The sequence below is a fragment of the Mytilus californianus genome, unplaced genomic scaffold, assembly GCF_021869535.1.
Source record: "Mytilus californianus isolate M0D057914Y unplaced genomic scaffold, xbMytCali1.0.p SCAF_14, whole genome shotgun sequence".
NCBI classification, from domain to species: domain Eukaryota; kingdom Metazoa; phylum Mollusca; class Bivalvia; order Mytilida; family Mytilidae; genus Mytilus; species Mytilus californianus.
The window spans coordinates 1618208-1638191 of NW_026262626.1; the positions used below are offsets into that span (position 1 = coordinate 1618208).

Below are 19984 nucleotides of genomic sequence, written 5' to 3' on the forward strand. Positions count from 1 at the left end.
ATCCAATTGGTTGAAAGACTAAATTTGTTGTAGACACATTCTTTTTAATGCTAGTTGGGGTAAGATCTTTAACCAATAAAATCTGATGTGTAGCTTTATCTCTTCTGTGCAATATCTTGCTATTGATGCTTCCTCCTTTCTTTGAACAGTTCATCCATTCACAGACATGTGTAGTATATTTGTCTCTGATTCTTTGTTTTGTGATTCTTGGTTGGTTTTTCTCGGTATTTCATTTATCTGACTAACTTCCTACTGCCAATTTTTCTTAGTATTTTACTTGATCAGCATGCTTAATCTATGTTAACAAAATATAAAGGGCATCAGGTTATTTGACTTAAAGATATTACTATTTCTGGCAATGGTGTGAAAAGATTGCAAAACATGTTTTTAAATAGATTAGACCGTTGGTTTTCCTGTTTGAATTGTTTTACACTAGTCATTTTGGGGCCCTTTATAGCTTGCTGTTCGGTGTGAGCCAAGGATCCGTGTTGAAGGCCGTACTTTGACCTATAATTGTTTACTTTTACACATTGCGACTTGGATGGAGAGTTGTCTCATTGGCACTCATACCACATCTTCTTATTTCTATTCAAGACCAGACATACAAATCCTGATTGCAAGCAGAGGCGTAGCTTTCCATTGGGGCAATGAGACGACTGCCTCACCAATTTTTTTTAATCAATAAAAATAGAGAAGATAAAGACAGATAAAATATGTAACGTGTATTCAAAAGTATAGAGTTGAAAGTGAAGATGATTCAAAACATTTGACTTCTCTATCAAAGAGGGACGAAAGATACCAGAGGGACAGTCAAACTCATAGATCGAAAACAAACTGACAACGCCATGGCCAAAAATAAAAAGACAAACAGACAAATAATAGTACAAATGACACAACATAGAAAACTAAAGACTAGGCAACACGAACCCCACCAAAAACTGGGGGTGATATCAGGTGCTCCGGAAGGGTAAGCAGATCCTGCTCCACATGTGGCACCCGTCGTGTTGCTTATGTTATTACAAATTCGGTAAATAGTCTAATTCGGTAGGTCACATTCGTGAAAAGGGAAGGGTATTGTAGTTACGACATAATATCACTTAGGCGAGCATTCCTCATATTACTTAAAAACTAATGATCAATCATATTTCCTGAATAGACCAAGGCAGATTTCTTGTTTTAGAAACGGACAATGTAAACCTTGCAACAAAAGTGATTCAAACAAGAGGTCAGAGCTGTGACACTGACATGATGCTTGATTATTGTCTACGTATAATAGATGTGGTTTTCACCATACGCTTGTCATTCCCAAGGGAACCAACAGTTTTACCCTTCTACTGACAAGTTCCTCGATTCATATGACAGATCACGACAGACTTCATAGTTCAACCAGTTATATTATATCCACCTATATATGCATCTCGCAACATTATTACGTTACAAGACATAAGCTTGTGTCAGTTAGTTTTGTTTTGGTCAGTCACTGTTTTATTTGGAATACCGAGAATGAAATTTTAATCAATTGTTTAGGGAGCTACCATTTGATATTTATGGGGGGCTAGGATGAAAAATTTTGTCCTGCATTTTTTTTTTATTTGTAATCTCTGTCCTGCCTTTTTTTTTACATAAATTGTCATCCTGCCTTTTTTTTTTGCAAAGTGTCTCATACTGCCTTTTTTTTTACTCAAAACTCCTGTCCTGCCTATTTTTTTAAAATTTCATCCTAGCCCCCCCCCCCCCCCCCATAAAAATCAAATGGTAGCTCCCTTAATTCAAATGTATTACATGATCTAGAATATACTATTTTTCATGATAAAAGTCCGCAAGTTTGAAGGGGTGGGCGTTATACCAGACCCTATCCAAAAATATATAGAGTGCAATCCTCACTACACGTGACAGAACCCTTGAATACATCTGTCAGGGGTTACAGGGCTAACATGCTTCCTTTTTCAGTTGCAGTCGAAATTCGTGCTCATATACTGGTCGACAAACCCTACAGAACCTATACTATTGAATATGATTATTTTTTTCTTGTCTTGAAAATTGTTTCCATTGATGTAAAGCAAACATCAATCAATGTAAGAGTCGAAACGAAAAAAATATGTTTAGTTACTTCTTTTTCTGTTGGTTAATTTACAGGATATTTTGGGTAATCGAAAAAGAAAATTGATGTATAAAAACAATATACGCGATGTCCCTAGCAAAACTCGCAATTCATCGGAAAAGAAGAAGTATGTGTACAACAGTAGGATTGGACATCAAACGTTACAACTCATATATACCAAGCTGTTGACCAATTTATTCGTCAGTAGTTATTGAGAAAATCATTCGGAGATATTTTTTGGGCGACAGACAATGTGAATGCTATGTACCACACCTACTAATATTGGGGTATACTAAATAGTAAGTAAATGTTTAAGAAATAAACTGTCAACACCAAGTTATGTCTCACCGGTATGCGATTTTGATAGTAAAATGCAAGTGTTGATGTTAAAATGACAATACTTCCGTTATGTAAAAGTACCAAAGTCAATGAACCACGACTGAAGGCTCAGGGCCAAATTATCTCTGCGAAAATGAGTACAATACAACTGTATTCCAAATATCAGTGACGCCATGCTGGCCTAAACACAAATTAACATGCAATACTTTCAGTCAATTAACCAGGACTGAAGGGTGGGTGACAAATAAATAATCTGCAGGTAAATGAGATACATATACTAATACAACTGTATACCAAATATCAAACTGACATAATTACAAAATTTAACATTCACTATGCAAAAATTTCAATCTAAAAGAAAGGGACAATTACACTCCACGGATACGAGCTGTGCTAATGCTGAAACTACAAATCTCTAGGTTCCTCTCAAAATGACTTGATTATATTCAGCATTTGATAAGAAAAGTTTCAAATACCAAGACGGAGGGGCCAAATAATCTCCATTGAAATGAGATGTGCCTATGCTACTTCAACTGCTTACCAAACATCTTCGACTTGACATTAGAGCTTCAACATAAACTGCCCTTAAAACAAACTTATAGCAACTTGTTGATGTAATGTTGCCAACCAATAATATTATCAAGGGAGCTAGTGGTGAACAGTGCAGAAACAGGTTACCATCGGTTGTCAAATCTTCAGTTGCACTGTGATAGTACATATTATTTGTGAATAATACAAACGAATATTTAACATTCAGTGACAAATTAAAATGCTCATTCAAGATGAGAACATGTCAATGTGATATAAATATATATATAAACTTGACTTTGTTCCAAGCTGCATTTTTAACGTTCTAGTCCACATGGAAGACCCTACACTGGACACATCATTCAGAATCACAAGTTGAACCATCTTTGCTCTTACTCCTAAATGTTGCATTCTGCGCAGAGAAGCAGCAAATACAAATTTCAAGTCTTTGGTTTGACCTGTTCAAGGATGTAACTCATGACCCCTGGCTCTCATGATGAGAATGCTACTATACATGCAAGACCACTAAGGCAGTTAGTAAAAGACTTTCCACTTTATAAATGTATTATAACAATATACAATGTAACATTAATACAAACAATGCACATACACAATATGATTATGAAAGTTGTTTAAAAATGAAATGTACATTTAAAAATGAATGACAGATGTGAAGTGTTTTTTTTTTAAATATATTTTTATGACACCGATTTAAAATTGATACATTTTAAAGTTTGTTGTTTTCAACTTTTAATGAATTAATCACATCAGTTTTTTTCAGCACTGAATTATGTTAAGTGATAAGTTCATGATATCTTAAAATGTCAACATATATACTCTACTGACTATTCATTATTCTGAGTAACATATAAAATCAAACAAGCTGATAAAGCTTTTAGGTGTCAACAAATTATTTGAGATGTTCAACAATGACTCAAATACACTATTCCAGTTTGGTATTTTACTCCGGAGATCTTGATCTTGACTTTGATTTAGAGATGCTTTTGTTGCTCCTGCTGCGACTTCTGCTACGACTACGGCTTTCTGATCGACTCCTAGATTTGGAATAACGCCCCCTTGAACGACTTCTTGAACGTGATCTGGATCTTGACCTAGATCTGTAATAATAATAAAGAGTATGTTTAGTTTACGTAATTTTCCAAAACTTCATAAAGCTTTTAAATTTAAAAGGTCAAATTGATGTTTAAAATTTGAAAGTTTACTTTGGAATTTTTTCCCATGCTGCATATACAAATTCTCTTTACCAAGCAGAATTTTCTCTGAAAAAAAAATCAATGTGTATTATGGTACAATGCTTAATCATCAACAATCTTATTTCACATTTTGAGTTTGGACTTGAATATATGTATGAAATGGACAACCCCAGCGACAAATCATCAGAGAGTGCATTTTAGTTTGAAGTTATTTTAATGCTTGCATTGCGTTACTGGTTTTCCAAAATATGCCATTTTTGCGCAATGTTTTAATAAAAAAATGTAGACTTATAGTGTAGTATTCAATATTTTTTTTAAACATTGTACATCAATAATTAATATGTAATAAATTATTGATGATTTTAATTACAAGCCATATCGTGTAAATGTCTTGTTTTAAAAAAAAATTATAAATGTGATCCCCCAAGTACATGTATGTATAGGTTTTATTTTTGGGTCCTATAAAAATATTAAGTACACTCATAACGTCAGTTAAAGAAACCCTTGGAGTTTTCTAAACAACTGTCCACTGACTCTTCAAGTAGAATACATTTGAACAATAATGCAATTACTGATGCTTTGAAGAGGACCTCTTTGTTTGTTTTTAAATTTTTATAAGGATTGGGGAAATGGTAAAGGATTGATGCTTAGAATAATATATTTTAATTTTTTTATATGTCATAATTGATGCATGGTGCCTGAACTGCACACAAACCCTGTAGGGAAACCCCTAAATATGATTAACTTGAGAGGTTTTCAATTTTTTTAAAATTTCAGCTAGGTAAAAACAATTTTAGTTTAAATACTCCACATTTTGTACATACGTGAATGTATACCACAACATTGGGGTTCTCTCTCAATATTAGTTGAACTTTTGTTCACAACTTACCTATATTCACACTAAAGCAGTTAATTTGAAACAGTACAGTAAGCTAACAACTCTTTCACTGCCTCAACCTTGTAAAAACTGCTGCTTTTTAGTCCTCATTTACAAGCAAACACTGCTACTCAAATTATAAATGCAGGACACATGTGACTGATTGCTTTAACAGGATTAGAACAGGTTGAAACTTTTAACAGGATTCAGGACAGCTAACTTTTTAAAACTGAATACAACTGCCTGCCTGCTAGGTCTATGTTTAACAGGACGGCAAACTGACTGCCTGCTGATTCAGGACTGATTACAGGACAGCTAACTTTTTAAAACTGAATACAACTGCCTGCCAGGTCTTAAGTTTAACAGGACTGGAGACTGACTGCCTGCCTGCTAGGTCTATGTTTAACAGGACCGCAAACTGACTGACTGCCTGCTGATTCAGGACAGGTTACACTTTAATGCAGCATTTTGAGACTGAGAACAATTTCTGCTCACATGTACAGAACTGATTTCAACTAGTCAAAAGAAAATGACAGTTTCATTGAGTTATTTGAAAATTTTTATCACATTTTTTTAAATAATTTATAAATACCAAATGTACAAAGTCCATCAACATAAAATAAACTCTTAAATGTCTGCAATAGCCTACATGAGGCACCTGCAATTGCTTAAAATATTTCCATATTGAAAAGTGATTTACCATTTACAAAACTGTACATTGTACTTGTACTTTAATCTTTTACAGAAAAAAGCTCTTTAAAAGTAATTAAAGTACAATTTATTCAGAGATCATATACATGATTTTAAATGTTATTTTGTAAAAAGAAACACAATTTATAACGAAACTGACTCCAACATACATGTATGCACATTAGGTACATGTATAAAACTGCAGCTACATGTAGCTTAAAATGACAAATGTCATTGATCTCAATTTATTTTTTTGTTACAATGTATACTCACTGTAGCACAAGTGTCAACTTTCAAACATTCAAAGCATGTATGATGAGATCTCCCTATGTGATTTATTTTCTAGACGGATAGAATTACCATACATTGTAGCAGTCTTAAAATCGTAATTTAAATAGTTTTCATAATCATGATATGTTATCTCGCATGTACTTTTAGTGGTAAAATTATCAATGTTTACCAAATCAATTTTAATCCTTTTATTATTACCAGATTTACTCTTCTGACAGGTAATGTAGTTCATTTAACTTCAGTTCTTCATTGTATTATTTAATTTTAAGTGCATTGTGTAAAGACATTTTGTTTAGATAATAATATGTGGATTTCTTTTTAAGAAATTGCAACTTTTAATAGTGAATTAATATTTAAAAATGATAAAACAAAACAAAAAATTCTCATAGATGGGAGATCTCAGCTGAAGGTGCATTTTTGTAGCTGACCTACATGTACTTTGTTAGACATTACTAGAGAACTAGATACATGTACATGCAACTACTCAAAACTAGCTCAAAACCTGAAAACATTTGATGTGGCCTCTTAAAGTCGATTATTCTAAAAAATTAACTAGAATAATATCGAGATGCATGTCAATTTTACTCTATTAAAGTGCATTTCAACTTCAGTAAGCCAACAGTACTGCAGTGCTTTGATATTAAGGCCAAAAAAAGATGCATGTCTGTTTAAGGTTACATCATTAAATAAAATAGGGTAGGTAGGAAGATATTTCCATCTTATTTTTCAGACATGATTTTGAGTTCAGCAGTCCTTCTTACCGTGGTCCCAGTTGTGAATGGGCCAAGTTTACCCGTATTTTTAATGATTCGATTATTCCCCTTGGTTATACAAAAAACATGGCAGCAAAGTGTTTACTTCAGCTCATGATTCGCAAGTTTCTTAAAACAGCTGTCATATTCATGATTTTGAACATTAAGATGTATCAGGCAATTGATTTATTTTGTTGGCAACTCTTAACTTCACTTTTGACAGAGTTCAGTTTATTTTTCACTCTACGACAGGAATAAAATGACATAGATAGATGCTCAAAAGTAGGGACGGTTAGGTAGCTGTAAACAGACATAACTTTTTGGCCTTACCTAAAGAGTTATCTACCTTGAACATAATTAGTCTGCCATGTTGTTATACAAGGAACTTGCCAATAAGTTATAAAACCATATTTCCGAAGTTACATTTTCATAAAATTGACATGCACAGAGGTCGACTTAACAAAATTTAAAAGTATGGCCAATACTGGCAATAGGGCCAGTTAGAGCGTATATTTACTGGCCCAACTCAAATAAAATTTGCCCTAATAATACTATAATCTAAGTGAAAATATAGTCAAATGTAATGGCCAATGGGGCCAGTAGTCTTTATGTTCAACTGGCCCTATCGAAATTCTATTGGCTTTGGGCCAGCTTAAGTCGACCCCTGATGCATTGGCATTGCAACAGTATTGTCTTTTATCATAATGAATATATTAGACCACATAAATTTTTGTTTTCGGATTTTGAGTTTGTTTTGATTGTTGATGGGTTCCTTTCTACGAGTGTTACTCTCGGACTTGGTAATTTCTTTATGGATTTAAGATTTGGCAGCTGTCCAAAGCAAATTTCAAAACCGAAATTGACTGTTTCATAGTCACCTTGGTGGATTCTAACTGAATGGAGTCCTTTAAATTTATAAATATTCTTTTTATACCTGCGTGATCTTCTGGAATTATCTCTGTCTCTGTAACTATCTCTATCTCGATCTCGTCCACCACCGCCACCACCATGATAGCCACCTCCTCCACCGCCGCCATAACCGCCTCGTCTACCACCTCCTCGACTCCTATCTGGTGGTCTAGCGTATCTTGCCATCTGCACTCGAAGTTCTCTGCCATCCAACATTTGCATATCCATGGCATCCATTGCATCTTCGGCATCCCGTTTGTCATAGAACCTTACAAAGGCAAATCCCCTACTTTTCCGCGTGAACCTGTCACGTGGAATGTAAATGTCTCCAATGTCCCCATACTTGTCAAATGCTCTTCTCAAATCGTCTGGTGTTGTTCTGTATGATAAATTGTCCACTTTTAAAGATGACATACGCTCTGTATCCGTTGGTCGCCTGTCGTAACTCATGTTGATTCTTTAAAATTCGTCAACCACGCACTGCAATATCGATCTCTTTGTCCGCTTCCTTCCTAAATCTCGTTTTGGATAGAGCCACGTGACAGGTGAGGCTTGTAATTTACCGTGGTGATTTAATGTAAGGCACAAAGCAACTTTAAATCATTTGCACTATTTAATCATACTGTATTTTTAATGCCCAAGATTTTACATTATATAACCCAAAAAGGTATGACACGTGTAATTTTAATTGAGACAATACTATTTTTTTTAATTAAATTTATGTGATTTAATTTTAATTTAATTAGCGAATGTAAAGTTATCATCAAACGCGAGTAAATCGGTAAACAATAAATAATTTATGCCTATGGGATTTAAGAACAGTTTCTAATGAAAAACGCAAAATTTCAAAACAAATAATCAAATACCGACTATCAAGTCAACTCGGACCGTTTATAATGACAACTTAGTCAAAGTATTAAATGAGGATTTGGACTATTTATCTTTATGAAATTGTTATAAAACTTGATTTATCTATTTGCTGAATTCTTAATCTGTAATTTTATTAACCTAAATTCTGTCAACTTAGAAAGCCAACTCGGACTAGAGAATTTTAAGTTTCAAACGAAACTTGCGTACGTTAACGCAAGTAACTTAATAGGATTACAATTATAAGACATAATATAAATGTGGTTGTCTCCCTTCGCCGGTTTCAGCTTTTCAGTCCGATAGTTCTAATAATATTTTAATTCTAAAATAATATTCATGTACCACGGATCATTCAATTTTCGGGGGGGGGGAGGGGAGGGGGGCAAGTTGGCCAGCACCTTGAGTTTACAAAAAATGGGCCACATTTTGCCCATTAGATAATTTTTATAACAAAATTTTCTTATTTCAACATAATTTGGCCTAAAAAAATCCGTTCCGCATCAAAATCCCTGCACCCCCCCCCCCCCCCCCCCCCCGCAAAATTAAATGATCGGTGCCTGAATAACAAATTAAACAAGCTTAAATGCTCTTTCTTAAAAAATCATATATATTTGAATAAACCTTAGGCAACAACCATTTATTTTTTTTGGGAGTGGTCTTAGATCAAATTTGAAATAAACAGACAGGACCCGAATTTATGGTGAAACAATTTTCGGATGAGATTTTTCAAAATCAAAAGGCAGAATAAAAAAAAATGGCTGCAAAATAAGATGATTTGGAATACAAAAAAATTGTGTGGGCAAGCGAGGAAAAACAGGGTTAATCATAATTTCGCTGAAAAAAGGTTAAAAATAAAACAAATTTATCCAAACACCCCCTCCCCTAAAAATCAAATGGTTGCTCCCTTATCAAAAACATGGACATTCTTTCAACTGAACGAAAGTAAAATGTAAACAAGAATTAGAAAATAACACATTTATATAAAAAATAATTTACCACAAACGTTTTCGGTACTTGAAAGTCAATATTTTTCATTCCTTTTTATGTTTTTTATGCGTCTTTTCGGAACTAAGGGAATTTAACGACCTAACTATACCTAAACACAGATAGGTCTGCATGGTCGGCGTTCTATCGACCTGACGGAGGGATGTTTAACTACCCGACTATAACTAAATAGGTCTGCATGGTCAGCCCTTTGCCGGGCTTTGGTATATTAATATCTATAAATATAAACAAGTCTAAATTGAAAACAACGTTCAAAGTTATAAATATATATAATTAATATTTTTAAAAACACAAAATAAGAATTTAATAACCAAACATAAACAAAAGAAAAATAGTTTGAAGTTATAAATAATGAAAAATAATAAGCCAAAAGTAAATCAAAAAGAAAAATAATAATGTTGAAAGTTAGATAATTTATATTAAATAAAAAACAAACAAAAAAACACTGTAGGACGCAATGGTAAAGGAGGACTGCCGTAACCCGTGCTGGAAGTTTAGAAATTCAAAATGAAAAAAATAATGCCAAATGTTGGTGTGCGGAAAGGATGTAGAAAGCAAAAAGTTAAAGCCAAAATGTGAGTCCTCCGAATTAAGAAAGAAAAAATTAAAGCCAAATCGAGGAACGCTGCTATGTATGATTTAGAGCAACCAAAACAGGTGTATATAATTTTATAAGCCGAATGCGTGTCTTTATTGGTGGTGCAAGTGTAGAGCGTTTTATTGTTTGATATTATGCCAATTCCAACAAAGTATAAACATGGAGTTTGAGCTATTTATCTGATAAAATGTTATATCTCACATAAAAGTATTCTTTATACATTGCTGCATTTGCAAATGAGGTGGCGTGCAATAATCAGGTTTGGCAAAGTATTACCCTGGCGGGAAACCCAGTTAGACCTCGATAAGAGGATGTATGCTGTAACCATGGTAACCAATGCAACAAACTACAACACAGAACAGGTAAAACAGAATTTACCAACATATTGCAAACGTTATTTACTCATACAGGTTTCAAACAACAGAAATAAAAATAAATCTAGGTAGCATTCAATCTTCAAAACTAGACAGATGCATGTCAATACAAACTGTCCCGAGTCTAAAAGTTGTGATCTTGAACTGTCTATATAGACGCGTCCTCATAGACGGTCCGAGTTGTCTTTTTCTTCATTTACTCTCCCTTTATTCTTTGCATTATCGACGTCCCGGCCCGACTTATCTTAAGACACAGGTTTTTTTTAGTCGAAGACACTCATTAAATCATAGTCTTGTCTGAGTTGGCATTATAGACGATCCGATCGGTTGACTTTATAGACGGTCCGAGTTGTCTTTTTTGAAGACGGTCCGAGTTTTCTCACACCACAAATCATTTATGTCAAGTTGAAGAAAAAAAAGAAGGAGACTTAATAATATGTTTGTATATAAAAAAATTAATTGATTAATATACATCAATACGAAAATTTTGGATACTATTTGCGTGATTTGTCGGCTTCAACAAAGTGTTTGACAAAGTCATGCATTCACGTAGGGAACACCTAGATGTAAATATACAATGAATTAGGTTAGGATTCGCTCCAGAATAGACAACAGAAAAACATATTGTTTCTTCTTAAAAACTAATTCTGGAGATATTACATTGTTGCAGATGTTTGTTGTATGTCAATACTTATGTCCAGTGCGAAATAATAGTTATTTTTCAACTCCCCAGTGTCGAACCAGTCTATAAAAATAATGTTATCCCACATTCTCTTGAAAAGTGGAATTCACTTGATGAAGAAGTATAAAATATTACAAGCTTTGCAGGATCAAAAGAAAGCTAGTAGTATACGATTACTGAACACCCACAACTTTGGGGTCATAAAATATGGGATGGTTACTGAAAACCAAAACCCCCACAACTTTGGGGTCATAAAATATGGGATGATTACTGAACATCCACACCCCCACAACTTTGGGGTCATAAAATATGGGATGATTACTGAACACCCACAACCCACCAACTTTGGGGTCATAAAATATGGGATGGTTACTGAACACTCGCAACCCTACAACTTTGGTGTTATAAAATATGGGATGGTTACTGAACACCAACACCCCAACAACTTTGGGATCATAAAATATGGGATGGTTACTGAACACTCACATACCTACAACTTTGGTGTTATAAAATATGGGATGGTTACTGAACACCAACACCCCAACAACTTTGGGGTCATAAAATATAAGATGATTACTGAACATCCACAACACCACAGCTTTGGGATCATAAAAAATGCATATAACGGAACACACACAACTTTCAACGTATGTATTTTTTTTCAAGAAGCACACGATAAAACCACAACAAAACAAATGTCCTAACACCTGCACAAACCACTCCTAAATACGTTTTATAAATCATCTTAAAATGCTAAACAGTATAAATATTTGCGGGTTCTGTTTAAGAAACAAAAAAGAAGCTTGTAGTCACTAGAGTATAATGTTAGTGTGATTTATAATTTTTTGGGTTTTTTTTTCCACTCACGATATTTTGTTGCATGAGCAAATGACTCATTGAAATTTATGCAATATATTATTTGTGTAAAACAATAATAAAATACAAATTTCTACATATTTTATTTAGGAAAGCTAAAGGTTGGTATTGTCTTTAAAAGTTCCCTTTTCGGGGTTTCAGTTTTTAACCGCACAATTGTGCTTTCCACCACCTCCATGATATTTTGGTGGTTTTTCTCCATTTCTACTTTTATCATTGTCAAATTTGCTATCCGGGAGAATATTTTCCCCCAGCTCATTGGTTTCAATACATCACAGTGTGTGTCACACTTTACCCTGAAAAGAAATCAAATACATATACAGAAAAAGAGAAAAGTCATAGAAAGAGAGATAACTCGACATTAATTTTTTTTATACAAGTATCTCACAGGCACTTGTTTCTATCCATGGGAAGCCCCACTATCAACACGTATATTTACGTAAATATACGTTGATAGTGGGGCTTCCCATGGATAGAAACAAGTGCCTGTGAAGTATCTGTATCGTTGATGGTGATAAATGATCTTTTTAATGCTTTTTTGTCTATGATTTTATTCTCTGTAACCTCTATCAACGTTGAAAGATAATACGTGATTATTAGTCAAAAAAGATTTTATTCTTATTCTGTACTTTATCTTAAAAACTGTCTTCCCCTATTTTTTTTGTCATAATGATTAGATAATTTACCGTGCTTTAGTTTCATATTAGATCATATTACGTATAATAAACTACTTTATAACATTTTAATCTTCTATTGTCTTTCCGAGAAAAAACTTAAACTTTTTTTTTCTTCTTCTTCTTCTTCTTCTTCTCTCTTTCTTTTTCATTAAATTGCTAAAAAAAAATTCATATACAATATTTAAACTCGTACAAAAAAGAATTTCCTTACTGTATACACTCTAAAAATTGTGTTTAGGCCCTGAACGTTTTGTGTAACATGTTTTACCTAAATATGTTTAGGACAATGTTGAAATCCTATACACATAAAATGAGCACATGTTCTTTAGCTGAATATGTTTATCTTCAAAACATGAAATGGGATTAATGTGTTGGATTAGAACATGTATATTATATCATATCTATCAAATCTATAATCCCGCCAAAACCTTGAGGCCAAAACAGATCGTTCCAACGAACAAGAAGAAGCCAAAATTTCATTGTAAGCATTTATCATTGTGTTAAGTTATTTCTGTCCAAGTTAGAATACAACAGTATCTATTTCACACAAAGTTGAATTAGTTATTTTATACTGAGGGTAAATATATTTTTGAAAGTTAAATAAAACTGTCCAGCCTTAGCGGCATGGTACATGTTACCTCTGTTTGTTTGGATATAAGTAAGAGGTATTCTTTATTGATATCACGGCTGCTGTAAATGTAAATTGTATTCGTGAATGTATTGTCAGTGAAAAATGTGATGGACTGAAAAACTGAGCATTGTTTATTTTAACTTCATTACCATACGAAGTTACAGAATATTGGATTATTCTATTTCCTTTCTTAATATTTGCGTTCATAATATTAATATTAATATTAAAAACAAATCTTTAAAATAAATATGGATGTTTGTTTTTAAGTACGTCAGTATGATTGTGATTTTTTTTACAAATCAATCACGTTACATACACACCAAATGTCAGTATTTGTTCTGCTACTGTGTTAGGAAATATTCTGATTTTGGAAGTGATTTTATTCAGAGTGTAAAGAGTCAAGATTATTCATTTATTATCAGTTAATCTATGCAATAGCAAGCTCGACGTAGCAGAATTTGTGCTCAGGTTAGTGAAAAAAGGAGTCAATCAAATGGTTTTCTCTCGTTCAGTGTAAATCCTAAACAGGACGACCGTTCGACCTCATGGGCGTGCAATGAGATTTGAAAAAAAATTACAGTGCCTTGCATGTTTTGAAATGTCAGGCAAAGAAACCTGAAAAATCTAATCCAAAATTTTTAAAGTAACTCCATGAAATGTGAAAGTAAACATTCATGCAACTGTTTAATAGTTGTGCTAGAAAAAGCTTTGAACAAATCAAAATTGTATTTTCACTATAAGTTAAGCTTGTATACATGTTGTAAGAAGGATAGCACATTAATTTGTAAGTGAATCAGCCATTTGTATACATGTTGTAAGAAGGCTGGTACATTAATTTGTTAGTGAAGCAGCCACTTGTATACATGTTGTAAGAAGGCTAGCACATTATTATTTTAGTGAAGCAGCAATTGTTAACATGTTTACAACTAAATATGTCTTCAACAAATTTCTGCTTGTTATAAAGTTTGACATTTCACTAAAAATATATTTAAAACCTAATTGAATCAAAAACGGCTCTTCCCATTTTAAGTCAAAATGTTGCCTACCATCACCCCAAAAGAATTCAACTGGATTTTTTTTGAAGAAATGTTTTATCTTATGTATGTACCACAATATTTATATTTGATTCAAAGGAAACTTCAAATTGAAAATTATCTGAAATGCACAAGCTAGTTGTATGATTATTTTGCATCTGAATTAGTTCTTACTGTGTTGTGAAATGATTGCAACATTGAATAAGTTATTTACATAAACCTCCTTTGGTCTTTGTTCAATAGTTGTCTCATTCGCAATTATACCACACCTCCTTTTTTTATACCAGTTTTAGAATTCTGCAGAAATTGCTGGATTGTGGTAACTTTGTCAAACAATATATTAGTTTACTGTTTACTTTGTGAGCAATCATTGACCGTATGGTTCAATAGGGAAATATTTGTTAATAATATACATGAATGTATACAAATTAGAAGGAGAAAAATGTTGAACATATCATTTATTGCAGTTCTTTACTTTAAAGGTTGATGTAACGCCTTCAACAATGAACAAATTGATAGAGGGCTCTGTACAGGTCACGACCACTTATTTTTTACATGTAGAATTTGAAAGACAACTGTAAATAATTGTGTACTCTACATGGAAAGGCGAGGATTGATTGTTGGTTGCTTAACGTCCAGTGGCAAATATTTCATGCATGTTCAGGACGAGGAATCACGAGTAGAACCACGCCTCACAGCAAGCTCTTTAAATGGACACAACAAAGGCAAATGAAAAAAAGATTCTATTTACTATATTTGCGGCCTCGGTCACTATAAGATGATTTATTATGTTTTACGGGACACTAAGTTCATGTTATAAAAAAATATTTATTTTTTAATGATTTTTTAGCCTAATCTAAGTTCTGATGTGACTTACTTAAATGTTTCATTTTCTGTTGATAAGGAGCAGTATCAAAACATGTTTATCGTCAACACGTTGTCAGGTTAAACACATAGAGGGTAAACATGTTTAAGCTTTAAACACTTTCCTCAACATGTTTAGGAGAAGAACATATTTAAGATAAGAAATTGTTTACAAATGAATTACAAGTAACATGTATAGGTTTATGTTTAGGCCCTAAACACATATTTTAGAGTGTGTCTACCTGTTTTTTTTTTTAATTTTCCTTTGTTTAAATTATTTTGTATACATTCGCTTTATTCAATTTAAGTTCTTTTAAATAATCAATTTTGAACCATGGAAATATTTAGTTATTTTCAATAACCTATAACACATTTCAATTAGAGTGTAAGAAAAAGATGAATGATTTATCTCTTTATTCCGTACAGCTCCCAGACGGATAGATTTTTACGAGATCTACCGGTGTCCGTTGAAGAGGAGAGGGGGATAAAAGCAGTCCGATTCATTTCAGGACAAATTTCATACACCCAGTATCGTAAGTTTTATTCTTTTCTTGTAACTTGAAATGTCAATATGAACAGAATTTTACATTTTTAATAAATGCGGAATGTGTCCATGGGACACAGATGATGGCCCCGCTTGCATATAAAGTTATAAAGGGACATAACACAAGAACGGTAAAAGTGACGCTACCCAAATTTGAACTTGATCTGAGTTTTGTGGTAATAAGAATTATGTATAAGTTTCATAACATTTGGTCGAGGCAAACTTAAGTTAGAGAACGAAAACGAATAATTCAGCAATTTTTCCATTTGTAAGGGGGCATAACTCTAGAACGGTAAAAGTGACGCCACCAAAACTCAAACTTCATCTGTGTTTTGTGATAATAAGCATTGTGTATAAGATTCATAACATTTGGTTGAGGCAAACTTCAGTTAGAGAACGGAAACGAAAAATTCAGCAATTTTTCTATTTGTAAAGGGGCATAACTCTAGAATGGTAAAAATGACGCCACCTAAATTCAAACTTGATCTTGTTTTGTGGAAATAAGCATTGTGTATAAGTTTCATAACATTTGGTTGAGGTAAACTTATGTTTAAGAACGGAAATGAAAAATTAGCAATTTTTCGATTTGTAAAGGGGCATAACTCTAGAACGGTAAAAGTGACGCCACCAAAATTCAAATTTGATCTGTGTTTTCTGGTAATAAGCATTGTGTATAAGTTTTATAACGTTTGGTTGAGGCAAACTTAAGTTAGAGAACGGAAACCAATTTTGGGACGTACGGACGGACGTACAGACGGACAAGAGTAAAACTTAATGCCCCCTTCGGTACGGTGGGGGCATAAAAAATCTTAATGTTACTAACTGTAGGAGTTTTTTAAAACATGCTATTAAAGCATAAGTTTAAATACATGCATGTCTTTCCTTTTAGGCTTTTTGCAATACTATATACAACTTTATCATGTTTATCTTCCAAAATCTGAAAACTAGAAATAAAAGAAAGAATGCTCACTTTGTTAACGCGTTGGTATAAATAAATGTTGTATTTAGTTTATTTTCATTCCGAGAATAAACTTAGAAATTAACCAGTTGTTGATATTCAGAACTTGTTTTTAGTTTTTACAGCTGTGGAAAGGGATTCTACGAAGATAATATATTTAAGACACCACCTTCAGCTAGGTAAGTTTTGATTCATATGACTTTTTTTATTGTTGGTTCGGGTTTTTTTCCTTTCTTTTAGACCCCAAGTCGAATATGTAACTCTTCCCGTGTGCAAAAAAACAAAATCGGTTTAAATATTCAACACATCTGAAAATAACTTTAGTCAAAATGAATTCTTTAAACTATGAGGACTATTTGCACAAAATATGGTATGACTTAAAACATCCAGCATCATTTACAGGCCCTGACAAACTATATCACATAGTTAAAAAAGAAGGAAGATTCAAAATAGAAAGACATAAAATAAGGCAATGGTTGCAAGATTAGGACTCATACAGTTTATATATAATCTAGAAATGCAGTGCGTAGGTTCAGGAGAAGCAGATATGTTGTCAACACTATAGACAGTTTATGGGAAATAGATTTGGCTCAATTTGATAGCATTGAAAGTGTAAATTAAGGTGTGAAATTTTTGTTGTTTGTTATTGACGTCTTCTCAAAACATTTATGGATAGGGCCATTGAAAGATGAAACACATCGAAGTGTACTGCAAGCTCTAAAAAAATTACTAGATGTAAACCGTAGACCAACCTCTATCCGTTCTGATCTAGGTTGGTCAATAAGTACGTGCGTGACTATCTTTCAACAGAAGGAATAACATACATATCCTTTGACCTCTGTTGAAAAAGTTTCCCTTATTAGCAATCATACCATAACTTATCTTTATAAATGTAACATAAATTTAATAAAAGTCACACACACAATATCTACAATATATAAATTATATCTGTGGTTATTATAACAGTTTTTTCTGAATAAAAAAAGATTTAAAGAAAAGTATTTAACCCAATATTGAGCATATAATTATTTTTTATTTTATTAAAATCTGAATAGCAACATATATTTGAGGATATTACTGTACTAAGGGAAGTAATTCTTAAAATGATAGTCTCCCCTTGTAACATTTTTTTCTCTTATTTATTGTCTGAAATTTTACACTTACAAGAGTGTATAATTGTGATAAATTAAAGAACCTTTGTGAGCACGCTCACATACCCCACGCCCCGACATTGTCACTGGACAAACAAAATCTCACCAGATTCCTAAGTTCAAAGACTCATAATTCTACAAAAGTCAACTGATAAAAATTTTCTTGTGGATATGCACATTTACATATTATGTCCTCATTAACTACACAGTTTCATGAAATTCTGTTGTGTGGTTTCAGAGGAGTTGCGATTACAAACTGTTGCAGTAGTATATTTAGGCCAAAATTCTAAGTTCCAATGGGCATAACTCCTAGAAAAAAAATTCCATCGTAATTTCCTGTCGATAGGCACATCTACAAAGTATGTCCTTATTATATACAAATTCTAATGAAATTCTGTTGTGTGGTTTCAGAGAAGTTGCGATGACAAACTGTTGCAGTAGTATATTTCGGCCCAAATTCTTAGTTAAAGGGGCATAACTCATAGAAAAAAAATAGAATCGTAATTTCCTGTCGATATGCACATCTACATAGTATGTCCTTATTATCTACAAAGTTTCATGAAATTCTGTTGTGTGGTTTCAGAGGAGTTGCGATGACAAGAACAGGACTGACGGACGGACGGACGGACGGACGGACGGGTCAAAAACACTATACCCTCCGCAAATTTGTTGCGTGGGGAATGGTAATTACATGAAATTACACAATCCTATGACACTATAAGATAAAAAGTATTTTTTATTGATTAATTCCAAAACAAAATAATACCTACAGGTATCTGTTAATCTAAATATCTATTCTCATTTGTTGAAGATCATAGGAATTATTTTTCTTCAAATTGTCAACAACTGTTTTGAACTGTCTGTCTCATTAACCTTCCTTCACTTAATTTTATTAATTTTAACAAAGTGTTTGCCACAAATATAATTTATATTCGTAATCTACAATATATACAATTTACAAAATGTTCACATTGGGCATAGACCTCCATTTATGCTGAGTGGGCCCAGTCTGTCTTGGGAGTGGTTCGGGGAAAGGCTCTTCTTCTTGCAAGTCTCCTCCGACTCTGCCTTCTCCTAACCCCTCACGATCCCAACTGATATGATGGTTAGCACCAGCTGAGCACAACAACTACACTGATGAGTTTTTCTGAAAAAAAAATACTTAGTTATAAGAGAGACTCGAGAAAGTTTTGTGTTAAAATAAAACACACTGTAACTACAATGATATTCATTTTTTTAATGAACTTTTTTGCCTTTAATATGTATTACGTTTATTGTTTAAATGTTTGCATAAAAAAATTTTCTTCTCCCCCTCCTTTGGGACCTTTATAGGTTACTTGTTTGGTGTAAACCAAGACTCTGTCTTGAAGGCTTACTTTAACTACATTGTTACTTAAATGGAGAGTTGTCTCCCCCTCCTTTGAGAACTTTATAGCTTACTTGTTTGGTGTAAACCAAGACTCTGTCTTGAAGGCTTACTTTAACTACATTGTTACTTAAATGGAGAGTTGTCTCCCCCTCCTTTGAGAACTTTATAGCTTACTTGTTTGATGTAAACCAAGACTCTGTGTTGAAGGCTTACTTTTACTACATTGTTACTTGAATGGAGAGTTGTCTCTCCTCCTGTGGGACCTTTATAGCTTACTTGTTTGATGTAAACCAAGACTCTGTGATGAAGGCTTACTTTAACTACATTGTTACTTGAATGGAGAGTTGTCTCCCCCTCCTTTTGGGACCTTTATAGCTTACTTGTTTGATGTAAACCAAGACTCTGTGATGAAGGCTTACTTTAACTACATTGTTACTTGAATGGAGAGTTGTCTCCCCTCCTGTGGGACCTTTATAGCTTACTTGTTTGATGTAAACCAAGACTCTGTGATGAAAGCTTACTTTAACTACATTGTTTCTTGAATGGAGAGTTGTCTCTCCTCCTGTGGGACCTTTATAGCTTACTTGTTTGGTGTAAACCAAGACTCTGTCTTGAAGGCTTACTTTAACTACATTGTTACTTAAATGGAGAGT

General features: G+C 33.3%; 1 protein-coding gene across 1 annotated transcript; it reads right to left on the reverse strand.

Moving 5' to 3' along the window:
• Positions 1-3514: 3514 nt before the first annotated feature.
• LOC127724000 (serine/arginine-rich splicing factor 2-like) lies at positions 3515-8245 on the reverse strand. Its single transcript, XM_052230717.1, has 2 exons — positions 7727-8245; positions 3515-4086 (listed from the first exon to the last, which is right to left on the reverse strand). The coding sequence occupies exons 1-2, from the start codon at positions 8149-8151 to the stop codon at positions 3930-3932; spliced, it is 582 nt and encodes a 193-aa protein (XP_052086677.1). The 5' UTR covers positions 8152-8245; the 3' UTR covers positions 3515-3929.
• Between the last annotated feature and the right edge of the window lie 11739 nt (positions 8246-19984).

Coding starts and splice junctions, on each gene's coding strand:
- LOC127724000 (XM_052230717.1), bottom strand. CDS start 8,151: ATGAGTTACGACAGGCGACCAACGGATACAGAGCGTATGTCATCTTTA. Junction 4,087..7,726: donor AATTCCAGAAGATCACGCAG/GTATAAAAAGAA, acceptor TTATTATTACAG/ATCTAGGTCAAGATCCAGAT.